The following is a 25,103-nucleotide window of genomic DNA, read 5'->3' as shown; positions in this document are numbered from 1 at the left end:
GCTCAGGACAGTCCGCTGGTCAGGATCTGCACGGGCCATCGCCGTCCCGCTGTCCCTGGTCCCCGGGCCATCACCGTCCCGCTGTCCCTGGTCCCCGGGCACACCCCTGGGGATGTACGCCTCACACACACAGGCACTCCAAGGAGAGGTTCAGACACAGCAGGGGACGGTCCCGCCCAAGAGGAGTCGGGCTCACTGCAGAGCCCGGGCCGTGGGGCCGGAGCCCTTGACAGCAGTCGGCCCCGCTCTTCGGGCGCCTTCCGGTAGGTAAGCAGGGGTGGCGCCCAAAGCGAGACCACAGATGAAACTGGTGGTACGTGGGGGCGTGCTGGGAGAAGACAGAGGGAAGGTGGCGCCTAGCGTGCTGTCCTGCGCAATGCTGTCCAGGAAGGCCTCGGTGGAGGGGACATCTGAGGGTTACAGATGTGGCAAAGAAACAAGGGCCACCGCAAGTGCAAAGGCCCTGAGGCGGGAGCCGCTGGTGTGCCCAGCACTGTAGGGAGGTCTCGGGGCTGGACCAGATGGGGCCAGTCAGGAGTCGGGCGGGAATCCGGCATCCGGCCCCTGCCGGTGCCCCACCCACGCTGCTGGAGCTTCAGAAATCCCCAGAAACTGGAAGAAGCAGCGAAGTCCTTTCTGCACCCTCCCTGGGTCCCCGCCCGGCGGGGACAGTAGCCGCCTACTTCCTCTTTTCAGCACATTTAAGGCCCAGCCTGGGCGGTTCCTGGAGAAGTCGAGGTTGGTCTCAGGCCGTCCAGCCATGGGGGACCCCTTCATCCGCCACATCGCCCTCCTGGGCTTTGAAAAGCGCTTCGTCCCCAGCCAGCACTACGTGAGTAGCCCTGGAGCGCTGCGCGTGGCCACCTGGTGGGAGACCGCGTTGTCACCTGCCACCCAGGGGTGACCGGGACTGCTGACGATGGGGGTGGGGTCCCGGGCCGAGGGCCACACGCGGGGCTGCAGGCACTCCCTGGCCACCACCCTGGGGACCAGCTCTGCTCACCAAGTGGCCCTGGGTGTCAGTTACACTGGGGTCTCCAGGCCGCACCAACATGGGGAGCAAAAATGTCCCGTCCTGCCCTGAAAGCCACCGGTCCCTGGGTCCCCAGGCCCAGAGGAGGCCAGGGAGGAACTCCACTTAGTAGATTGTGACTCTTGAGCAAAACATTTCACACTGGGTGCCAGGCCCCTCCCCCTCCCTCCCCTCCCCTCCCTCTCTCCCCCTCCCCCTCCCCTCCCCCGCCCTCTCCCCTCCCCCTCCCTCTGTAACCTAGTTGGAAAGTAATTCCCAATTCGCAGAAAATCCCCCACCAGCTGGAATGCCAGGAATGCTTCTCCCCCTGTCCTGTGCTTCCCCACCTCTGGGTACAAATTACCTGGGCGACTTCAGGGGAAGTTGGGACACTACTTCTTGACCCTAGTGCCCTGCATTTCTTAAAACCACGGACTTTCTGTTACGCAACTGCGATGCCCACGAGTCCAACTCCAGGGATGGAACGTGCAGGCCCCGGTCTCCAGCCACGGCTGCTGGGCCCGCTTGTCCTCGGGAGTTGAGCGCTTCTTCAGATCCAGCCTCGGGCTGTGACCAGTCGCCGCTGCGTCTTCTCTAGTCAGGATCAGCCTTTTCTTCGGGGCAGGGGCCAGGGCTAGGGTGGACCCAGGGTGCTTTGCACGGAGCCACGCCCCAGCCCTTTTATTCTTTATTCTGGGACAGGGTCTCGCTCCCTTACCAAGGCCGGCTTTGGACTTGGGGTCCCCCTGCCTCAGGCCGGGGAGCCCCTGGTATTGCAGGTGCGCCACCGCGCCCGGCTTCCAGCTGGGTCCTTCTTAATTGGCCTTCGTCCTCCTCAACTGGTGTTCTGGAGAGTGCAGGCCAGGGCTCTGCAGAGTGTCCCTCCGTCGGTGCCCGTCCGAGGCCTCCGTGAGACCGACTCTGGCGGCCTGGGCAGGGCCATCTTTGCGGCCAAGCCAGCCTTCGCTCACCCTAGCTGTAGGGCGCTGCGGTTTCCACTTGCCCCTTTTGGACCCTCGGTCATGGCTGTGTCTTCCAAGTCTCTCTGTTGTCAAGCTGCTGTTTTTCCTTTGTAAATAATAGCCAACCTGGAAGAGAGTTTCAGGAATTATGTGGACATCCTGTTTCCACTGATCTTGCCTACGCTACTAGAACCATCCCTGGAGAGTGGTCTTTAAGACTCACTTGATCCGCATTTACTGTGAAGATCCTCTCACGCAATGGCTGACCAATGTCCGCGTGGATACTTGGGTTCCTGTTTTATCCAGTGGGTTACAGACCATTACAATCATTAAACAAGTCCCCTCTAATCCTTTGGGATGGGTTCCAAGACCCCCAGGGGACGCCTGAAATTTGGCAGATAACACAGAACCTTATGTGTCCTGTGACAAAGTTTGACTTATAAGTTAGGCTCAGTAAGAGATCGACAACCATTAGCAATAAGATAAAACAGTTGACGGGACGCAGTGGCGCACGCCTGTAATCCCAGCAACTCCAGAGGCTGAGACAGGAGGCTCACAAGTTAGAGGCCAGCCTTTAGCAATTTAGCAAGAAACTGTCTCAAAAAAATAAATAAATAAATAAAAATAAAGAGCCAAGTGTGGGGGCATGTGGATGTGTGGTAGAGTGACCCTGGGTTCAGTCCCCACCACCAAAAAAATAAGAAGGCAAACTTTTGCATATATATGTGTGGCTATATGCACCTAACCACTGAGCCGCATCCCAACCCGTTTTATATTTATTGAGAGACAAGAGCTCCCCGAGTCACTCAGGGCCTGGCTAAGGTGGAGTCTGCCATTTTAACCATCCTGAGGTGCCATTTCGGTTGAACCTCGCTCCCCAGGAAGGAGCACCTTCTCATGTCCCCCTCCCCTCCCCGGCCCCACAGCCACAAGCGGGACTTGCTCCGTGCATCTGACTCCCGCCAGGCCCCTCTGGGGCGTGAGCGTGCACAGGCCAGTCCTTTGGCGCCTGGCGGCGTCCTCCCCGCTCTACCCTGGCGTGGCCCAGGTTCACCTGCGTTGTAACCATTGTCAGCATTTCCGTTCTGTTCACGGTTGGATAATTTTCCATGCTATAAATGGACCTCGTCTTGTTACCCACTTATATAGTGTGAGACATTTGGGTCGCTCTGCTTTTTGACTGTTGACCTGTGAACCTCGGTGTACAAATAGCCACGGAAATCTGGGCACAGTGCTGTGCATCTGCAGTCCCAGCTACTTGGAGACGGAGGCAGGAGGATCGCTTTTTTTGAGTCCAGGAGTTCAAGACCAGCCTGGGCCACATAGCAAGACCCTGCTCAAAAATACATACAATAAAAAAAAAAAAGCAACCCCCAAACCCCAAATATCTTGCAGGGCACCGTGGTGCACACCTGCAATCCCATCGGCTGAGGCTGAGGCAGGAATATCGCAAGGGTTCAAAACCAGCCTCAGCCACTTAGCAGGCCCTGTCTCCAAAGAAAACATAAAAAAGGCTAGGGATGTGGCTCAGCGGTTAAAACCCCAGGTTCAATCCCTGGTACAAAAAATACACACACACACACACACACACAAATACACACACACACCACAGTTAACATTTTCCTATATTGGCTTTGTCACATATATTTTCATCTTTTTTTTTTTTTAGTGCTGGGGATGGAACCCTGGTTTCCTGCGTGCTAACCCAGTGCCATACTGCTGAGTTACGCCTCATTCCTCTTCGTTCTTTTTATTTTTGGTGCATTTCAAAGTAAATTGCAAACACCAGTAGACTGTCCTAAATACGTCAGCACGCATGTCCTTAACTACGGCTCGGTATTTCCTTGATGTGATATCAATTTACATAAAAGGAAATCTGCAGATCCTCAAGGTACATTTGCTGGGTCTGGAGGGGGCTTGTTTCCCTGTAACCAGAACCTGCCTGGTGGCCCGGAGCGTGGCCGTGGCCCCGAGGCCACCTTAGGCCCCACCGTTTATCCCCCACAGCGGTGTCCTCATCTGCTCCACTTGCAGTAGCTTGGCCTGCCCTGCAAGGTCCTAGCTGTGGGATCGGACAGCTGTGACCTTTCAGGTCTGGCATGGTGACTTCCGGATCCTGCCGGGCTGTGACCCACACCCTTTTAATTTTTTATTCTGAGACAGTGTCTCACTAAGTTGCTGAGGCTGGCCTTAAACCTGAGATCCTCCTGCCTCAGCCTCCCGAGTCACTTGGATGGCTTGTGATTTGCTTCTTTTTCCACTGAAGAGTATTCTTCTAAGGTTGGGAACGTTGTGTTTTCATACTGAATTATTTTTGAAAATGACTTTATTGAGATATAACTCACATTCCACACAATTCCACAGTTTCAAATATATTCAGAGTCATTGCCGAGGTCAATTTTAACTTCCTCATCATGTCTCCTTCCAGAAATGCCTCTGTGCCTGTCCCCAGCCGCTCACACCCCACCCCAGCCCCTGGCGACCTCTCCAGATTTGCCTGGTGGGGACATTTCCTAGGAATGCAATTGTACGCCATCTTGCTGAGTTCTATTGCTGGCCACACCCCTTTTTGTTCCTAACTGTGAGACACCAATGCCAGCTTTAGGGGTGGGGTGAGGGCCTACTTTTATCTCCAATTTATAAGAAGAGGAATTTGAACTAATTTCAGAAACAATATGGGTTCCTTTTCATTACTGTAACAAAATACCTGAGGCTGGGTACTTATAAAGAAAAGGGGTTGGTTTAGCTCTCAGGTGTAGAGGTCCAAACAACATGGTGTAGGCTCTGGGGAGTGTGTCGTGGCGGACGGCATGGTCACAGCACGAGAGAGGGGAGCCAGGTATCTATCATGTGGCAGGACAGGGAGACACAGAGCCACCTCAGTCTTACAAGAATCAACCGAAAGTTCCCTCAGAACCACGTCAATACCTCTGGAGGGCAGTTTCCCCAGGGATGGCAGCGCTTCCTACTGGGCCCACCTCTTGAGGCCCCACCAGCTCCTCTTGTCACCCTGGGGACTCGGGTCCCAACATTTGAGCCCTTGGGGATAAGCCACATCCAGACCACGACAGGAGCCTGCCACCCTGCCCAGTGTGTCAGTGGCTGTCCCTCACGGGGACCAGGATACCTGGCGGTAACAGCTGAAGGAGGGAAGGGGGATCTGGGGCTCATGTCCCAGGGGTTCCGCCCACGGCCGGCTGACCCAGGACTCTGGGCCCGAGCTCAGGCAGACCATCCTGGCGAAGGACGTGGCAGGGCAGAGCCGCTCAGCTCATGGGGGCTGGGAGGCAGAGAGAGGGGCTAGGGACAAGCCAGAGTCCCCAAGGGCGGGTGCCCCAGGACCCCCGGCCAGCAGTTCCCCACTCCCAGGGGTGTGCTCAGCTCTCCGGCCTCAGAGCCCTGGTGTCCAGCCCCTTCCCGCGGTTCCACTCGGGACAGCACTGCCCGGGAATCAGGGCCACATTCCAGCTGTCACTCCCTGGGTCCCCACGCTGGCGCTCCGGGCCGGCAGCTCAGCCTGTCCTCCCGGCAGGTGTACCTGTTCCTGGTGAAGTGGCAGGACCTGTCCGAGAAGGTGGTGTACCGGCGCTTCACCGAGATCTACGAGTTCCACGTGAGTCGGGCCGCAGGGGACGCCAGCTCGGTCCTGGGGAGGAGCCGCCGGGCTGCCCGCTCCTCCCGCCCGCCGCGAGCCTTTCCCGTGCAAAACGTCCCACTGTGGCACCAGGAGGTCCGGTGGCCCCGTCTCTGCCCCCAGGTCTCCAGAACGTCCCTCCCTCAGGGCAGAGCACTGCCCGCGGTCAGCACCGTCTCCAGGGCTCTTCCGCCTGTTCTTGATTTTGTTTGCAGCCCTGGTGGGACCAGGCAGGCGCCCTCCTCCCGGCCGCACCCCAGCCTCCCAGGCGACTTCTCTTTTTTTTGGTAGTGGGGACGGACCCCTGGGGTGCTCAACCACCCAGCCACACCCCAGCCTTTTAATTTTTTATTCTGAGACAGGGTCTCACTAAGTTGCTGAGGCTGGCCTTAAACCTGAGATCCTCCTGCCTCAGCCTCCCGAGCCACTTGGATGAAAGGCGTGCGTGACAGGCAGACCACTGCACCTGCCTCCAGGGGGCATTCTTTTTTTTTTTTTTTTTTGATATTTTTACTTGTAGATGGACGTGACATCTTTATTTTAATTTTTTTGTGTGGTGCTGAGACTCGAACCCAGTGCCTCACGCGTGCCAGGCAAGTGCTCCACCACTGAGCTGCAGCCCCAGCCCATCAGGAGGCATTCCTAAGGGTGGACGTGCCTTCGTGCCCACAGGGGTCCCCGGCCAGTGTCACCTGTGTTCTCATTCAGGAGTTTGATCTTTAACTCAAAGTCCCTGGCCCGAGTTGGACCCTCATGTATCAGAATAAGGGTCCTTTAGCTTTGTCCTTCTGTCACAAGCCTCCCATGAGAGACTCTGTAGGCTCTGGACAGCGGCTCCCGACACCAGCAAATGGCCGGACAGTACTAGGAGGGTCATCAGGGAGCTGAGGGGTCCAGAGCTTGCCTGTTGGGCTCTAGTCTGAGACCGGGTCTGGTGGATAAAGGGGCCACACAAGCCAAGAGTGGTGGCATGCACCTGTAATCCCAGAGACTGGGGAGGCTGAGGCAAGAGGATCGCAAGGTTGAGGCCAGTCTCAGCAACTTAGAGAGGCCCTAAGCAACTCAGCGAGACCCTGTCTCAAAGTAAAAAATCAAAAGGGCTGGGGGGTGGCTCAAGGGCTAAGCACCCCTGGGTTCAATCCCTGGTATCAAACAGAAAAAGGTCACGAAAGCCAGATGAGCCCCCCAAGACTCACCTGCACCTGCAAAGCCTCCGTAAAGCCGGAAGGCATCCTGCGGCTGCGCGGGGTCCTGCATCTGCCAGGCAAGAAACTTCAAGGGAGACGCGCTGAGCTCCGCGCCAGCCCCAGACTTGGCGATCATGGCGCTTGATTTGCTTGGAGGATTTCTCTTTTTCAACATTTTTTATATACATTTTTTAGCTCTAGGCAACACGGTTCCTTTACTTTATTTGTATGGGGTGCTGAGGATCGAACCCAGGGCCTCGCGCCTGCTAGGCCAGCCGCTACCACTGAGCTCCGCTCCCGCCCCTTGAAGGCTTTGGTGAAATAACCGCGCAGGACGCGGCGCCTGTGCCTGTAGCCCCAGCCACTGCGAGCGGCCCCGCCTGGGCAACGCAGCAAGTCTCCAGAACAAGGGAGGCTGGGCTTTCCCGAAGCCGAAGGTGTCCGCGCCCCATCCCCTGGCCCGGCTCCTGCCCTGGGTGATGCACACACAATCACACACACACATACTCACACACACACATACACACTCACGCACACTCACACAAACACACAGTCACACACAAACACACGCACACACAAACACACGCTCACACACACACAAACACACACACATACACACTCACACACACACACAGTCACACAAACACGTGCACACACACACATACATACTCATTCACACATGCTCACACACACATACTAACACACACATATACACACGCACACTCACAAACACAGTCACACAAACACATGCACACACAAACACACACGCTCACACTCACAGTCACAAACTCACACACACTCATACACACACACACACTCCATGCACACATGCACACATCCCATGCACACCCACACACTCACAAATACACACACTCATACACACACAGTCACACACAAACTCACACTCGTACACACACACACCCTAACACACACACCCACACACCCTAACACACACACACACACACACACTCACCCCACAAACACATACCCACACGCAGCGTCCCCGACAGCGGGCGGCACCCTTCACTAACGTATATACATGGCGTCGACTCACCGCCTTTCCTGCCGTGGCTGTTGCCGACTGGGCTTGAGATCTGCCCTGGCTGGTGCGCTGGTGGCTCCATGTCCTCTCCCCGCAGTCCTAGCTCCTTCCATTGTAGGTCAGCCCCTGCGGCTAACTGGTGGGCTCGAGGGCTTAGTGAGCACCTACTAAGTGCCATGTGCAGGTAGTCAGCGGGCAGCACACGCGGCCACGGTGGCGAGGGTGGGAGAAGCCGGTGGAGCCCCCGCCCTCCTCACAGACTCTGGATCCAGCGGAGGAGGCGGGGAACAGACGGAAACAATAGCCACTTGAGTGGTACGTGGGTCACATCAGAACGGTGGACAGAAGAACAGGGAAGTCGGAAGGAGAACCAGGTGGGAGGGCGACTGTCCACGCGGCCACCAGGGAGAGGCCTCGCTGAGGGGCGCCGTCGAGCAAAGACGGGGAGGAGAGAGAAAAAAAGTGAGAGACAGAGGACAGAGAGAGAGAGAGGAGAGAGATTTAACATGTGAACGCAGCGGGGAAGAACAGGTCCCAAGGTCCTGGGGCAGGCGCACAGTGGGTGGACGGCAAGGGACAGCAGAAGAGGCGAGTGAGGCAGGTGGGGACAGGCCATGTGGGGCCTGCAGAACCATCCAGGCCTTTGGCTTCAGCTCCCAGCCAGGGAGGGCTTGGGGACCCTCTGCTCCCAGGAGGGTCCTGAGCCAGGGAGGGCTGGGCTCCCTGGGGGTTTAAAGGGATCCCTCTGGATGGAGGACGGACAGGGTGGATGGAAGGGCCGATGGAAGAGGCCGTAGCAGTTCAGGCCAGGCAGTGCGCTGACCAGGGTCCTGCACAGACCTGGTCAGGGGCTGGCGAGGAAGCCACGGGGCTTGTGGCGGAGGCCCGAGCGCCTGCCCTCACGTCCCCTCTCCCCTCTCCTGTGCTAGAAAACGCTGAAGGAGATGTTTCCCATCGAGGCCGGAGAGATCAGCCCAGCCAGCAGGATCATCCCCCACCTCCCAGGTGAGGCCACCCACCCCGCTGCCCACCACCCTGGGCCTCGGGAAGGGCTCACTCCCGTCCCGCCCCCTCCCCAGCTCCCAGGTGGTTTGACGGGCAGCGCGCGGCCGAGAGCCGCCAGGGCACGCTCACCGAGTACTGCAGGGCGCTCTTGGGGCTGCCCACCAAGATCTCGCGCTGCCCCCACCTGCTGGACTTCTTCAAGGTGCGCCCGGAAGACCTCAAGCTCCCCACGGACAGCCAGTGAGTGGCCGGGCAGGAGCGGGCGGTGGGCAGTCAGCCCGGAGGGCAGGGGCCTTCCCCGTTTCCAGACCAGAAGACCCAAGCTCAGAGAGAGCCAGGGAGCTGCCCGAAGTCACACAGCTGCAGAGAGGAGGAGGCAGGGCTTCAACCCCGCCCCCGGGGACAGGGTCTCTGAGCCGCCAGGTGCTGAGGGGAGTGCCCTGGCTGGAGGTCCCAAGTCCCGGGCTCCCTTCCACCCATGGACCTGGAGCCGGCCCTCCACCCGCTGGATGACCCGTCCTGGGTGGCGAGGACCAGAGGCAGACACGGGCGCCAGGCCAGGCGTAATGACGTGCGCCCGTGTCTGCCGCAGAGGACGTGGGGGTCAGGGCTCTGCAGGGTGCTGGCAGGTCTCGGGCTCCTTTGCCCGGCCTGTCTGGAGGCACCGAGAGGCTGAGCGAGCTGCAGGCAGTCGGGGCGAGGGGCCTTTTCCAGTCCCTCTCTGGTCACCAAAGCTCAGGGACAGGCCTGGAGGACAGGTCTGCCCGGCGGGGGAGCCCGATGCCGTCACCCCGGCTGCTCGTGTTGACCTTGAACACACGCCGGGTCCTAGGGAGGGCCGCGCCCAGGGCGGGCGGTGGTGGGAACGGGGAGGCTCTGAGACCCCAGGGGAAGGGGCACCACAGCTGACGGGGGCCGGTGTCACCCAGCCGGGACAGGGGGCCTCTGCTGCCACTCACAGGGGCCTGCCTCCCTGGGCCTGCAGGAGGCTGCGGGGCCCCTGCACGCCTCCCTCGGGCGGACCGAGTGGAGGCCCTGGCCATTCCCCAAGGCCTCCCTGCCTCATCTAGTCCCTGCTCTTCTCTGCAGTGACCATTTCCCTTATTTCTGTAGCTCTTGGGAAGCCCTTCCGCAGTGGGAAGCAGAGGGTCTGAGGATATGGTTCTCTTCCCAGGGTGAAGAAGCCGGAGACATACCTGGTGCCCAAAGATGGCAAGAGTAATGCAGCAGGTGAGGCGGGGCAGGGCCGGGGCCCGCGGGCACTGCCGCCATGGTCAGGGACCCAGAGGTGGGGCACGCAGGGCAGAGAGCCGCTGGGGAGGGCGGGCTATGCAGGCTCCTGTCCTCCATGGAAGACTTGGGCCTTTGGGGGTCACCGTGCAGGTGGCTGCAGAGCCCCGCACAGCCCCTGGCTCCCAGCAACCTGGGGGACGTTTGTGACTGAGTGAATGATCGGATTTGGGGAGCCAGTGTGGCCTCAGGGTGGCACAGGTGTGACGGTTCTAGTCCAGATTGCGCAGCAGTTGGTAATATAATCCCTAGCGTTTATTGAGCACTTACTGTGTGCCAGGCGCTGTCTTAAACATGTCGGCTCATGAAGCCAGTGTGGTGGCATCTGCCTGTAATCCCAGCACGCGGGCGGCTGTGGCAGGGGGCATGGAGCCCGGAGTTCAAGGCCAGCCTGGGCAATATGATGAGACCCCGTCTCAAAAAAAGGAAGGGCTCAGTGGGTAGGCGCCCCTGGGTTCAGTCCCTGGTACCAGAAGAAAAAGGAAAAAGAAAAAGCATGGCCGAGCCACGTCCTGGTGGCAGGAGGTGGGAACGGTGTGCTCTTGAGACGAGATGGAGGTCCCTGCAGAGGCCCCATCAGGACCTGCAGCTCCGCAAGGGGTCCCGGATCCCGCTGCAGGGGCTGAGGGCCAGGGGCACCCTCCCCGGCTGAGCAAGGCCGGGCACTCCGTGGCGCCACTGTGGGCCTCGGTGACGGCCACCTGCTCGGAGGACCAGCCCTCACCCTGCTCGCCCGCCCCTCCCCCAGATATCACGGGCCCCATCATCCTGCAGAGCTACCGGGCCATCGCCGACTACGGGAAGAGCTCCGCTTCCGAGATGGCTGTGGCCACGGGGGACGTGGTGGAGGTTGTGGAGAAGAGCGAGAGCGGTCAGCCCCCACCCGCCGCAGCCCGACTCCCACACCCACCAGGGCTCGGGCAGCCCTGGCCTCTTGGCCTGGCCCACAGCCTGGCCACACCCAGGGGACCGTGGGACCATGTGGTCATGGGCGGTACAAGGGGGTCGGCACTGTCACCTGGAGCCCGTGGGTGTGGAGAGGTGACTGTGGAATCTGGCTTTGGAGTCTGTGCATCTGTGTCCTCACCTGATGGCCAAGGGCGGCTGCGTCCCCGGCTCACTTACCTCCCTGCTCCCTGACAGGCTGGTGGTTCTGCCAAATGAAGGCCAAGCGCGGCTGGGTCCCAGCGTCCTTCCTGGAGCCCCTGGACAGTCCCGATGAGGCCGAGGACCCGGAGCCCAACTATGCAGGTGACCCGGCCCTCGCAGGCCCTGGGAGAGCCGGGGGCCGGGCAGGAGGGCCCGGGATGAGGAGCCAGGTGACGGCTTTGGGTTTGGTCTGGCTGCCGGGGAGGCAGAGGCGGAGGCCCAGCACTGTGGGCTTGGGGCCCTTGTCTCCCAGGACGGCCAAGACTGGGAACCAGGAAGTGGAACAGAAGCAGGGGCGCAGGAGGAGGTCAGGCTGGGTCACAGCGGTGGCCGTCAGGGCTGGCCCAGCAGAAGGCCTGCGGCTGGGGTGGAGGGCTGTCCAGAAGGGGAGGCGGGCAGCCAGGGCCGGCGTGGAAACCGCTGGTCGGTCATGTTTCAAACAGAGATTTCAGCATTGCAGGCGGGAGTCGGGGATCTGTGGCTCCTTTTAAAACTAGACAAGGCCGACACTGGCCAGTGCTGGGGGGCCCCGGGTGCCTCGGGCCCGCATGCGCCCCACCTGCCTTTCCTATCTGGGCGCCTGACCAGGCTGCGGTAGTGATGAGACGCCTCTCCCCTGGTGTGGCTGGTCGGGGGTGGGAGGCTGCTCCCCTGAGCACAGCGGGCAGAGGGCTGAGGTCCAGAGTGGACCCCAGCAGTGGGTGGCAGGAGGCACCTACAGAGGCAGGAGTGAGGAGAGTCGGTGGTGTCCCCGCTGGCAGACCCTCACGTCATGCCCTGTGCCCCCATCACCGCCCAGGTGAGCCCTATGTCACCATCAAAGCCTACACTGCCGTGGAAGAGGACGAGATGTCCCTGGCCCAGGGTGAAACCATTGAGGTCATTCATAAGCTCCTGGACGGCTGGTGGGTGGTCAGGTAGGAGAGCGCCTCCCCGCTAGGAGCCTCCTGAGTCAGCACTGGCCTGGGCAGAGCCTGTGTGGGCTCTGAGCTGGCTTGGCTGTGTGACTGGGAGAGCCGCTGCCCCTCTCTGGGCTCAGCTTTCATCACAGGAGCCAGGGCAGGTGTGAACCCATCCTGCCTGTCCTGTGGGGTTCACTGTTCTGGTCCAAGTGGGCACACTTCCCCTTTGAGACTTAGGGTCTCTTCGGGCTGGTCCCCCAAGTTTTCTTCCTCTAGCAGCACAGCTGTTGTATCACATGTGATGAAGGCACACTGGCGACATCACAGCTTGGAAAGCTTGCGTTGCAATTCCCATCGATACTCCTCCTAATGAATGTCAGAATGCTATTTTTTTCTGGTTCTGGGGAAAACAATCTCTGCAGCCAGGGGACCTCCCAGGGCCTGTGTTTTCAGAGCCCTAGGCCACCTGGTCACCCCATGCCCTTACTTCGCGGCTGGGTCACAACATGCATCCCAGCGTGGCCCTGGGCTGGGAGCTCATTTTGAGGCAGTTTTCCTCACCTCAGACCCACATCCAGTTCACACCCGGCATGCGCACCAGGAACCTTTTTGTGATTCTCTCACCTGCCAAGAATTGGGGTTTCACCTTGTGACTTCTGTGCTTTGCAAAGATTTTCGTTTTCACCCCCAAGTATAGTATTGAGAATGGAAAGGAAAATCTTACCAAGAAATGGTACTGGAACAGCTGCATATTCTTTGGGGAGAAAAAGTAAAAAGCAGAAAAGCCCAGACCTCGGCCTCACACTATAACATGTATTTTGAATGAATCACAGGTTTTCACCAAGGGTAAAACCTAAAAAGTGATTGGAAGGCAGAGAAGAACGTGGCGACATTCGTGAAAACACAAAGGCAATCACCATAAAAGAAAAGGCTGACAAGAATAATTCTGCAGATGTCCTTTAGCGAGCACATGACCCCTGGGAGACTAGGATCCTTCTAACTTCCTTCCCCTTCCCAGAAGAAGAGCTGGGAGGGCGCTGCGCGGGCACGGGTGGGGACATTGAGGCCCAGCGGGCGGCACCTGGTTCTCTGCAGCCTCTAGGCCTGCCCTCCGCCCCAGCCCCCCACCTCTGCCCGGGCCTCAAGGGCTGGCTCTGTTGCAGGAAGGAGGATGTCACTGGCTACTTTCCGTCCATGTACCTGCAGAAGTCGGGACAGGACCCCGCCCAGGCCCAGCGCCAGATCAAGAGCCGAGGGGCTCCGCCCCGCAGGTGCGGAAGGATCGCGGGGCCGGGCGGGGCAGGCCGGGGGTGGGGGTGGGGGTGGGGGTGGGGGAGGGGTTGTGGAGGACCGCGGGACGGGAGGCAGAGGCGCAGCCGCCTATGTTCCGGGCCCTTAGGGTGTGCGGTGAATACCGGGAAGTCCCGGGGGGCTTCCGGGGAAGGGAAGACCAGCAAGGTGCGCGGGAGGCGGGCCGGGGCTGGGCAGCAGATGCATCTCGTCCCGCCCGCCCGGGTCGTGGAGACCTCCAGCCCGCTCCCCACTCGCTCGGCCCGTCTTTGGACCCCGGGGTTGGGGTGTGCCACCCGAGTCCTGGTGGCAGGGACGCGGGTGCGGCGGGGGACCGGTTCTAATGTCGCTCCCTCCTGCTGGGCCAGGTCGACCATCCGCAATGCGCACAGCATCCACCAGCGGTCGCGGAAGCGCCTCAGCCAGGACGCCTATCGCCGCAACAGCGTCCGTTTCCTGCAGCAGCGCCGCCGCCTGGCGCGGCCGGGGCCGCAGAGCGCAGGGAGCTCTCAGGGTGAGCGCTGACCCAGGCGGGGCGAGGCGGGGTTGGGACTTGGGGCGGAGCGAGCGCTAGAGGGCGAGGCGGGACCACGGGCTAGGGGCGTGCCCAGAGGGCGCGATGGGCGGGGCGAGCTCAGGGGCGGAGCCAGGCGGAGAGGGAGGACGAGCAGGCGGGATCCGAGAGCGACGCGGCGCAGGGGGTGGGCGGAGCCAAGGGCTCGGAGGCGGGGCCAGAGACGCGGGGGCGGGGGCCTCTCACCCGCCTTGCGGTTTTCCTGCAGAGGACAATCTGCAGACCCAGTGTGCGAAGCCGCAGCCCGCGGTGCCCCCGAGACCCAGCGCTGACCTCATCCTGCACCGCTGCAGCGAGAGCACCAAGCGGAAGCTGGCGTCCGCCGTCTGAGTCTGGGCAGCCCATCCCGGTCCCCTGTATATACGTGTACATAGCGTGGTGTGTGGACGCTGAGGGCAGCCCCAGGCCTGTTCCCCACGTGGCAGTCCGCCATCCTCCATGAATGTTGCTTAGAATGAACCGAAGCTCGGGGAGAGATAGGCTCCGCCCCAAGGGTGTTTCTAGAACGAGGCCGCGGGCAGTGACTCTGCTGGGAGAAGCGTCAAGAGCCAGGAGCCCCTTTGCCCTGGCCTCGGCCTAGAACAGGTCTGCCGAAGGTCAAGCACAAGAGGAACTCCGGGTCCCTCGTGACCTTCTGCCTGTACAGAAACTGCCTGCCCCTACTCTGGTCACATGGCAGGACAGTCCTGAAGGTGGGTGGATGTAGCCCTGGCTCATGACAGGAGGCAGGTTGCAGAGTCCAGGGTGAATTGTGCCTCTGCAGAGCTGGGACCAAAAAAAAAAAAAAAAAAAAAAAGTAATTTAGGAATGGGAACTCCTCTGATGATTCACTAAGACCCTGTCCCAGTTAGGAGGGTGCAACCGAAAGCGACCTTCGTTAATGAACACATCCTTACCACACATCTTCACCACTTCCCCAAGCACAGTGGCTGGCCCGTGGCCTCTAAGTTTACTGTGGGTCCTTCCTCCAAGGCAAAGCCACCTGGAGCCAAGTGGAGCTGCGAATCTTGCAGAAGATTTAGCTTGTCCAGAGGAGCCAGGGGTGTGTGGAGAGCTGCTCCTCTTGCCTGGGCAGTGGCTACTTGAGGATGGGCGAGGCTGGCCCCTTAGAAAAGAGAGAGCCCGAGGGGACACATGCTTCTGGGGAGAACCATTTGACCATCAAAGGACGGAGAGAGGCCCTCACTGGTTAGGAACTTTGCAGACCTTATTTGCTGGAAAAATGACTTTGACCACTCCCCCACACTGGAAGGACTAGCCCAGCCCCAGCCCCTCTGTCCATTTCCTCTTACCATATTTTTATTAAATACAGTATATAGTACTTACCTGCATCCCTTTAGTTTCATGTTTGCCCCCTAAGTTGAAATCCTGATCGAACATTCACCTCGTCTCCTCTGTGACCCGTCAGCAGCAGCGTCCTGTGTGGGGGGAGGGGGGCTGGGGGTGGCCAGGGAGGGCACAGCTCCCAGTTGGGCTGCCTATCGGCCAACGATTTCCTCGCCCCTGAATGCAGTGCTGGGCTCCTCTCAGCGTCTAGTTCTGGGGATGCCCTGGTGGGTAGGCATTTCACAGATGAGGAAACCAAAGCCTGGAACAGGTAGGCGAGTCAGGCCTTGTGGTGCCTGGCTGGGGACGCTGGGGAGGCAGGCCTGGCCTCTGTGGTCCTCTGCAGCCCCGAGTTCTGGGGTGTTGTGAACTCCGTGTTGGAGGAGTGACTGGCTCTTTTCTCTGCCCATCCTGGGATGGGAGGGCAGGGCTTCAAAACAGGCAGCACGTGTCAGCCTGGGAACTGAGAGACGACCAAATCTGGGTCCCCCCACTCCAATGCGCCCACTGGAGACACGCCCTCTCCTTCAAGGGCTTCCTCCATCTTGGTTTAGTGACACCGCTGACCAACAGCCCCTGTACCCCAAACCAGCCTAGTCCCAGCTCATTCCAGGGTAAAGAGGAATCAGGGCCTTGGGGTTGATTGACAGTGGGGGGGGGCCCTTGATGGGTCTGTACAAGACATTCTGGGCTGAGCCTTCCTGTTCCCTCCTTGTCTCCTGATGGGCTCACTACCAGAGAGCCACACAGATGACAAGGAGCTCAGAGGCTGAAGGACAGACATTTGCTGGGTCTCCATGTCTGGCTCAGTGGCTGCTTGGAAATGAAGGACATAATCAGACTCTGGACTCACACGGACCTGGGTTTGAATCCTGACAATTCTCATGAGGGCCGTGTGACCTCGGCAAGCTGTTCAGCCACTCTCGGCCTCCTGCCCGGCTATACAATGAGCGCTGGTCGACCTTTTCCTGCCCCAGGCCCACACCCTGGTCCAGTGTTAACATCTGCTCTGCTGCACCAGAAGCTGGGCCTCCCCTGGGCCCCGGTAGAGACCAGTCCTTCCTGGGAAGGCCCCAGGAAGTCAGCCTCTGGGCCTGCAGACCCAGCCACGCCAGCTATCAGCTGTCCTGAGACAGCAAGTGCCCAGGTGGGATCACCTGAGGACAGGCACTGGGTTCCACTGCCAGGGCAGCGTGGAGGGTGCTGTCCCCACTGCACTGTCTTCTGTCAAAGCCCGCCTTTCACGCTTCCCGAGGCAGGCCATGGCTGGGGCCTTCCGCTTACGCAGGTGAACTCCTCCTAATCTGGAGAGTTCTGAGTTTGGGGTCACTAAGTCCAGTGATGAACAGAGACGAAGGACCTACCTGACTTCAGATGTCCACTCCAGGAGGAAGGTGCTGGCAAGGAAGGGGCATCTTTGGGTAACAGAGGAACCCGGAAGGCGAACTGGATTAAAACACCACACCAGGGTTCAATGACCGAACTTGGTCTCCAAGTTACGGTCATGTAAGTGGACTCCTGTTATTTTTAGAAAATATTCCTTGAAATATTTAGGGGTAAATGATGTATGTGACTTTCTCTCGAATGGCTTAGTAAAAAATGTGTGTTTGTGCGCACCCTAGATCCACTGATCCTTGCTTACAGGCACTGGTTGTGGGTGAGAGGGAAGGAGAGAAGGAACGGGAAACCAGGTAAGAGGTTCACTGTGGAACCCTGGCTGAGGAGTATGCATACTAGTTTTATTTTTAAAACGTTTCCATAAATTTGAAATCATTTAAAAATAAAGTTCTTTTTTCTTTTTTAAAAAACGACACCCTCCAAACCTCAACTTATTTTGTCCTTTATATCAGGTGTTACTTGTTTGGAGATTTTCCATTTTAAGCCTGACTTTTCTTGCTTCAGGCGGAGACAGACCATACAGGATTCTGTGGTTGTTTCTCCAGCAGGTTCTTCTGAGGCTGGGGACACTCGGCAGGCCACGTGGGACGGCAGGCAGGCGGGCAGGATGACCGCGGGTGCCTACTAGCCTCAGCCAGGTCCCGCACTCTCTGCCTGCTCACTCCAACCACAGTGCCTGGGCCGGGCTCAGGCAAGTGAGGGAAGCAGGCCAGGCTCAGGACGAGTCACCCAACACAATACAGTAAACCGTTGTTGGCTTTTACTGAACTACGGGGACGCATGAAAGGCCGTATAAACGGGTCTGATGCTGCAAAGTACGTTTCCATTTCAGAGTGTGTGTGGGGAAATCCAAAAAACCCGGAATAACCAAAATACGCGGCTGTTGGCTTCCTCCTCTTCCGCGGGGCTCCATCAGGAGGCCACGTGCAGCACAGGGTCCCAGGGCGCGCCCCTGAGCGGGGGGCAGGGTTTGGTCTTGCTCAGCTTCATGATGGAGAAGAGCTGTTCGCAGATGTAGGTGCTGCCGAACATGGAGAGGACCCTGGCGCAGTGGCTGCGGAACCTGGGGTAGCCGCTGCGGAGGTGCCGGCAGAACTCGGGGACGCCCACCTTGTCGAACTTGCCCTTGAGCGCGCTGTTGCACTGCAGGTCGATGACCTCCATCTGCAGCTCCTCGCGCACGCTGTCGATGGCGGCCGAGAAGGGGCGGCTGAAGAGGCTGAGCTCGCTCTCGCAGCGCTCGAAGTCCGACAGCCGGCCCTGGAACTCGGCCTTCAGCTGCGCGATCCTGGGGACGTAGCGGAGGCCGTCCTTGCCGTCTGCGGACACCGACCTCAGCGTGGGGAAGTGGGCCAGGTTGTTCCTGGCCAGGTGCGTCTCCCAGAGGCACAGCTTGGCCAGGAAGGCCCGGATCAGGTCGTACATCTGCGTGACCATCTGCGAATGGCCCTGGAGAGAGCTGTCCAGCGCGTTCAGGTGCGTGGTCACGTCCACCAGGAAGGCCAGGTCTCTGATCCAGGCCGGCGAGCTGAGCTCGGGCACGGGTTTTCCCCGGGAGGACATGAAGGAGGCGATTTCCTCCAAGGAGTCGAAGAACCGCTTCAGCACCAGCCCGCGGCTCAGCCACTTGATCTCGGTGTGGTAGAGGAGGCTGCCGTACTGGCTGTCCAGCTCGTAGAGCAGCGTGGTGAACTCGCTGCGGTTCAGGCCCCGCGAGCATATCCAGTTCACCGAGGTCACCACCACCGCCATGACGTGCTCCATCTGCAGCTTCTGCGCGCAGACGGACTCTGGGTGAATAATGCAACAAAGGGATTTCAGATCGGCGCCCTTGCAGGCCATGGCCACCTTGGATTTCAGTTTGGTGACCAGTCCGTGGTTGGCGTCCACCATGGCGGGGGTGCCGGTGGAGGCCACGCTCACCAGCTTGGACCAGTCGATGTTGAACTTCCTCAGACTCTTCTCCACGCGCGAGAACACCTCGTGTCCCGACCTGGTGCCTGTCACGGGCACCGTGTCCAGCAGCTCCTCGGACACGTCAAAGTTGTCGTCGACGCCGCGGATGAAGAGGGCCAGCTGCGGGGTGTTGTTGATGTCCGTGATCTCGTCCACCGCCATGGAGTAGGCCACCAGCGAGCGCAGCTTCTCGCGGAGCTTCTGCCACAGGCCGCCGGCCAGGTCCTCGGCGGGCGGCTCCGCGGCGCCGGCGGGCGGCCCGGGCTCGGCCGAACCCAGCAGGTACCTGCGCAGCCCCCGCTTGAGCTCGCGCAGCTTCTCGTCGCGCACGTGCGCCGTGTACTGGTCGTAGTGCTTGCTGTGGTTGGTCTGGTAGTGGCGCCGCAGGTTGTACTCCTTGGACACCGACATGCTCTGCTTGCAGATCAGGCACGTGGGGATGTTCTGCTCCTCCACGAAGAAGTAGGCCCGCTCCCACTTCTCTTGAAACACGCGGCCCTCCTGGTCGATCTTCCGCTTCCCCACTTTTGACGGACAAAAGTGGAAACAAACAGCAAAACGGCAGGATCACCAACGAGGGCAACGTGGCCCGGTGGGCGGGCGCTGACCCGGAGGTCACGCCCCTGCGGAGGGCCGCGAGCAGCCAGAGTGGATGCCGCTGCGCCAGCCGGAGCCTCCTCACGTCTCTTAAGAAAACCTGGGGGCGGGTTTCTGTGAAACTCGTGTGTGTGTGTGTGTGTGTGTGTGTGTGTGTGTGTTTGTGTGTGTGGTGTGTGTGTGTGTGTGCGCGTATGCGCACTCCGCGCTAATTTCCATTTTTAAAAGGTAGGTGGGGGCTGGGGTTCAGGGGCACAGCTGCCTCGCATGATCCTCAGCATCACATGAAAGTAAACAAATAATATAAAGTCAAGCAGTCCATCAGCAAATCAAAAAAAAAAAAAAAAAAAAAAAAAAGTAAATGGGCCAGACAGAAGCCAGCTTTGGGAGCTGGGGTAGCTCTGGTAGAGGGCAGGCTTGGCACCACCAGGCCCAGGTTCACTCCCCAGCTCCACGCAAAAAATTCTTTGCTGAAGTTCTGAATATAGCTGTGTTTGCTACATCTGCTTTAAACAGGATTAATTTGAGTGTTATGTCTACATTTTCATTGTGTGTGTTTGTGTGTGTGTGTGTGTGTCTGTGGTGTTGGGATTGAACCCAGGGATGAGTTACCATTGAGCTGCATCTCCAGTTCTTTTTATTTTGAGACAGGGTCTTGCTAAATTGCTAAGGCTGGCCTCAAATTTGCAATCCTCCTGCCTCGGTCTCCCAAATTGCTGGGATTATAGGTGTGCCCCACCACATCTGGCTGATTTTTTATTTTTCTTTTAATACAAAGTCTTGCTAAATTGCTGAGGCTGGCCTTGGACTTGTGATCCTCCTGCCACAGCCTCCCAAGTAGCTGGCATCAGAGGCATGTGCCACTGAGCCTGCCCGTTTACATTTTAACATATGCTTTCTCAGCTGAGCCCCAAGAGAACTCTGATCTAACAGAGGCAGGAACAAGTGCAGAAGGCAGGTGATTTACCAGAGGACGCAGGTACCGTCGTAGACCCGAGGGGCTTGTGTAGTACCTGTGCTCCGTGTGGGTCAGTGTTTAAATCCCGGAGCCCGGCTAGGGCAGGTGAGCAAGGCGCTTGCAGAGAGTGCAAGTTAGAGGCACAGGCAAGCGGTGGGGGATGGGGGCTGGGAGGGGAGAAGACAGGACGGGAAGGGGTGGGCGGGTGTTCTGGGTGGTGGGGTTGTCCTGATGTGAGATGCGGTGAGAGCTGTCCACTCTGAAGGTGACCAAGGTGACAGCGCCCGCCTCTGAAGCTGCTAAACTGCAGTGAACTCATTTAACATGAGCAAATTTTTTGGGGGGTGGAGCTGGGGACGGGAGCCAGGGCCCAGCACAGGCTGGGCAGGTGCTCGGCCACTGAGCCACCGCGAGTTGACTGGATGGTGTGTAAATGGTCCTCAGTAAAGCTGGGCGGTCACCGGGCAGCCAGAAGACCTTAAGGAGTAGGAACATTTAAACACATGCTCTGACTGTGGAAATGTAAATCAGGAGGCTCCCGGGGGCTCGAAATCTTAAGAGCCTCCCTACATCTCCTGCTTGATCACCCTATAGGTCACTGACTTCCTTGCCAGGGTTACAGGGGACCTTAAAATATTTAGTGCAGGGCCGGTGGCGCAGGCCTGTATTCCAACGGTTGAGGCAGGAGGATGGTGAGTTTGGAGTCGGCCTCAGCAATGGCGAGGCCCTAAGCAACTCAGTGAGACCCTGTCTCTAAACAAAATAGAAAGAGGGCTGGGGTGGGGCTCAGGGTCGAGGGTCCCTGGGTTCAATCTCTGGTACCTTAAAAAAAATTTAGCAAGCCGGGCGGGGGTGCGGCTCCGTGGCGCTGGCCCTTGTCCAGCAAGGAGGCCCCGAGCGCCATCCCTGGAACAGGGGCAAGTAAAAGACACCCCGCAGAGCAGCCCGCGGTGCTGTCGGGACAGGGGTCCATCTTGGCCGTGGACGGGCAGGCAGCCCCTGCGCGAGGCCGTCCCTGCTGGAGCACCAGAGGTCGCGCCGGGTGGCCTGGCTCAGCGGGGCGATCGCCGGCCCGCAGGGTAGATGCGCAGCAAAGGAGGGAGCAGCGCTCCAGGGGCCGCGCCAGGAGGCACGACCGATGTGGACCCCAGGCTGCCGGGCAGCCAAGCAGAGACCCCGCCCAGTGCCCCCGCCCCTCCTCCGCGCAGACACTCACCATTACTGAGCTCGAGCCCGGGCAGCGGTCTGGAGAGAGAGAGGGAGGCTGGCGGTGAGGGGCGGCCGGAGCGCGGGGCCCCTCCCGCCCCTGCCCAGGGCCAGCACGCAGGGCGCAGCCCGACGGGACGCCGAGCAGGTGGCAAAGTGCTGGCCTGGCCCACCCCAGCGCTCCGGGCTGCCCCTGCAACCCCGCGGTCCCCTGCCCAGCGGGGCCCCGCCCACCTAATGACTGTGAATTTGATAAAGTCTGCGGCCTCCAGGATCCGCCTCATGGAGCTGATCTCCAGGTACCCGGGGGCTTTGAACACCACGCCCGGGGGCATGCCGTCGATGACCACGCAGCCTGGGTTGAAGGTGATCTTCCTGTAGGGAACTTTCACAGGGAAGTCCACGCCGATGGCTTCACCTGTGACAAGACCACCGTAAGACCGGAGGGGCCTCACTCTTCCCAAACCACGTCCCACCTTTCTGGGGGATGGGAGTGGGTGGGTACTGGGGACTGAACACAGGGGCGCTCCAACACTGAGCTGCACCCCCGTCCTTCTTATTATTTTTTAGAAAGGGTCTAAATTGCTGAGGCTGGCCTCCAACGTGCAATCCTCCTGCCTCAGCCTCTCCTGTTGCTGGGATTACAGGCGTGCATCACGGTGCCCGGCACACCATCCTTTATCTTTAATGTCAGGGTTTAAAACTCATCCTCCTTGGTGATCAGCTATTGCTACTTTATTTTCCAGTGGTACATGTCAAAGCTCCTTGGTGAAAATACACCCAGGCTGGGATATAGCTTGGTGTAAAATGTGCAAAGGTCCCTGTCCTCAATTCCCAGCACAAGAAAATACCACCATCCATGACAAAAAAAGATTACATGAATGGTGTGAATCTACATCATGTACAACCGTAGAAATGAAAAGTCATACCCCATGTGTGTACAATGAATCAAAATGCAGTCTGTAAAAATAAAAAAAAAATTAATAAAAAAAGAAAAATAAATAAAGTTCACCTTGGAGTTTGTGACTGTATTAAAAAAAAAAAAATAGAAGAAGAACTGGCAGTATAGCTCATGGTAAAATGCCCTTAGATGCAATCCCTAGTATCAGAACAAACAAAATGCAGTTAAGTCTATGATGGTTGTATCAAGATTGAATATGGACAGATTCTATTTTCTTGTAACTATTCGCTAAACAATATAGTGCAACAACTATTTACCCAGGTTTTATAATGTATTCGATATTGTGATCATCTAGAGATGACTTAAAGTATATGGGAGGATGTGTGAAAGATATACGCAAATATTACATCATTTTATATAAGTCCTTCAGCATACTTGGTTTGTTATTCTTGGGGAATCCTGAAACCATTCCCCTGTGGCTAACAAGGGACAACTGAGTCAAAATTAATCATCATCTCCTTTAAAAAAAAAAGAACACTAATTTGATCATAGCTTTTTCACAGAAAGATTGATTTCTCATAAGACATTCTTTTAAAGAGAAGTATTCAAGCACAGAAATTGTTGATATGAATACTTACCAAATTTTCGGCTAAAGAGGTCGTTGACTTGTTCTCGTAACTGTTTGGTCTTTTCAATGCTTGATAATTTTTCCTTCTCATTATCTAAAAATAATTAAGAAACAAGCCAGGGTTAGTAATGTATTTTTCCCCAAGAAAACTGCCAAGAAAATGCCTGTTAGCACTTGAACTGATTTAGTGTTCAGTTTCTTTCACCACTAATCAAACATTTTGGAAATTTGTAAATAAAGCCATTAGAGACAACAGAGAATTTCCCAGACTATAGTCCTGTGTAAACATACTCCATACTACTTTTAGGGAATATTTTCAATGTCACACAAGACAAGGATGTGGGCTTTCAACACCACTCTTCAGTAATAGAAATCTTAAGTAATAGAAATTGTAGCCAAAGCAATACAACAAGAAAAAGAGATAGTAGGACTAGAAGAGACTATTTCTCAGTATTATAACATTTCATTCTATTTGATTTTGAATAACTAAAACAATCGCATAGTTTAAATTTCAAGAGGCATAAAATAACATATAGGAATCCCTTCCTCAGTTCTCAGTTTCCCACCCTAGAGGAGCTGTTATTAGAGTCTTTGGTATTTTCCAGATTTATCTTACAACACATTTAGAACAGAAGATTACTAATGATGGGCAGTAAAACAATTCCACTTCTTTGGCCAATTCCAGTTCAATGACAGCTGGTCCTTAAAGTCCCTGTCCTGAGAATGGATTTTCCAGGTGATACCTGGGCTTGGCTGGGAGAGGCTACAGTCTCACTAACCATGATAACGTGTGCTCACTTGGTGTGTGGCAACCTGCAGCGGATTCTACGTTCCTGAACTGTCATTCCACAGTTGTCAGGGTGAACTAATAAGCAAAAATCAACAGCTCCAAAAGACTAACCTGTGTCATAAAGCAGTTAGGACAGAACAGAAGATACGATACAAATTATGATAAAGTTAAATAAATGTCTCTACCTGGAATTGTCACCTGCACAATCTTAAGATCTTCAACACCAGCTGCAGAATTTGTAATACTGGATGAATTTGCGTTTCCTTAAAACAGAAATTGAAGTTTAGACTTCACAGAAAACAATGCCATCTCTCCTCCAAAAATATGAAAGTGTTGCTTCGATCAGAAGTCCAAACTCGATTTTTGTGTGGGTGGTAACGGGGACTGAAATCTACCACTGAGCTACACCCAAGGCCCTTTTATTTTTATTTTGAGACAGGGTCTTGCTAAGGCTGGCCTTGGACTCACAATCCTCCTGCCTCAGCCTCCTGAGTTGCTGGGATTACAGGTGTGTGCCACTGCACCTGGCTACAATGTTGCTTTTAAAATTGCCCAAATCCAAGTATAAAGAGTGCATAAAAGTTGGCAGTTAATCCAATAACAACCCTAACCTTTCAAATGACTGCGGACACCTTTCCTCAATGATCCATGCTGCGACTCCCTAAAACTCTCACTTTATGTCGACAGGATTCTTTTTGAGCCAACAGTTCACCTGCCTTTGAGGCTGGTTCACAACTCCTCGTGGCTCATAGTCCCCGGGTTATCAGAATAGCCCTTGTCAGGCAAAGGGCCAGAGCACCTACAAGGAACTTCCCAGGGCTTCAGCCCTCTGCAAGACGCGTGCCCAGCAGGGGCTGAGTTAGCTAGCAAATAACTCATGGCTGATCTAGAACTGTAGGATGCTCAGGCCTGGGTTCGCTACACAGCTGTGATGCCCCCAAAGGCCACAGTGCAACACACAGGCTGCCTTGAGGGATAGTTCCTATGGGCCACCATTTAAATCAGGTTTGGGAGCTGAGACATGGCTCAGTGGTAGGGCCTTGCTTAGCAAGTTCAAGGTCCTGGGTTCCATCCCCAACAACTGCAAAGAAATGAAAAATGATGAATAAATAAATAAGTGCAGGACTTGGATTCTAACATTCAATTTTTTCCTTACATTCTTAAAACTACGTTAAGGAAATACCCATGTCAAAAGGTGTGTGGACCAACTGTGATTCATCCCCACAGTGGAATATTATTCAGCCTTAAAAAGGAATAAAGTAAAACAAAACAGGAGGGAGGAAGTCTGGACACAGG

General features: G+C 57.0%; 2 protein-coding genes and 1 long non-coding RNA gene across 9 annotated transcripts in view; 1 reads left to right on the top strand and 2 right to left on the bottom strand.

Annotated features, from left to right (window-relative positions):
* The first annotated feature begins 659 nt into the window (after positions 1–659).
* Positions 660–15,370, top strand: Ncf1 (neutrophil cytosolic factor 1). The gene is made up of 11 exons (XM_047533842.1): positions 660–832; positions 5,507–5,587; positions 8,767–8,842; positions 8,917–9,082; positions 10,017–10,072; positions 10,881–11,003; positions 11,276–11,383; positions 12,081–12,198; positions 13,347–13,454; positions 13,842–13,987; positions 14,256–15,370. The coding sequence occupies exons 1-11, from the start codon at positions 761–763 to the stop codon at positions 14,375–14,377; spliced, it is 1,176 nt and encodes a 391-aa protein (XP_047389798.1). The 5' UTR covers positions 660–760; the 3' UTR covers positions 14,378–15,370.
* On the bottom strand, positions 1,005–14,798 carry LOC124970475 (uncharacterized). The gene is made up of 8 exons (XR_007106129.1): positions 11,258–14,798; positions 10,403–10,595; positions 10,039–10,265; positions 8,972–9,202; positions 7,850–8,254; positions 6,805–6,990; positions 1,377–2,100; positions 1,005–1,154 (listed from the first exon to the last, which is right to left on the bottom strand). It is a non-coding gene; the product is annotated as an uncharacterized LOC124970475 (long non-coding RNA).
* A 1,721-nt stretch (positions 15,371–17,091) lies between the features above and the next one.
* The window catches only part of LOC124970114 (general transcription factor II-I repeat domain-containing protein 2B-like), a 38,059-nt gene continuing 30,047 nt past the window's right edge, over positions 17,092–25,103 (bottom strand). For all 7 annotated transcript variants that reach the window (XM_047533202.1, XM_047533203.1, XM_047533201.1 and 4 more), the window contains 5 exons: positions 23,993–24,070; positions 23,028–23,111; positions 21,723–21,906; positions 21,499–21,527; positions 17,092–19,251 (listed from right to left, as the gene is read on the bottom strand). In XM_047533202.1, coding sequence (XP_047389158.1) covers positions 17,684–19,251; positions 21,499–21,527; positions 21,723–21,906; positions 23,028–23,111; positions 23,993–24,070 — 1,943 coding nt within the window. In that variant the 3' untranslated portion in view covers positions 17,092–17,683. The remainder of the gene's footprint in view (positions 19,252–21,498; positions 21,528–21,722; positions 21,907–23,027; positions 23,112–23,992; positions 24,071–25,103) is intronic.

The sequence above is a fragment of the Sciurus carolinensis genome, chromosome 18 (genome assembly GCF_902686445.1).
Source record: "Sciurus carolinensis chromosome 18, mSciCar1.2, whole genome shotgun sequence".
Taxonomy (NCBI): Eukaryota; Metazoa; Chordata; class Mammalia; order Rodentia; family Sciuridae; genus Sciurus; species Sciurus carolinensis.
Note: the sequence above shows the minus strand (reverse complement) of the source record. Positions and strands in the feature narration are given on the sequence as shown.

Coding starts and splice junctions, on each gene's coding strand:
- Ncf1 (XM_047533842.1), top strand. CDS start 761: ATGGGGGACCCCTTCATCCGCCACATCGCCCTCCTGGGCTTTGAAAAG. Junction 833..5,506: donor TCGTCCCCAGCCAGCACTAC/GTGAGTAGCCCT, acceptor TCCTCCCGGCAG/GTGTACCTGTTCCTGGTGAA. Junction 12,199..13,346: donor GACGGCTGGTGGGTGGTCAG/GTAGGAGAGCGC, acceptor GCTCTGTTGCAG/GAAGGAGGATGTCACTGGCT.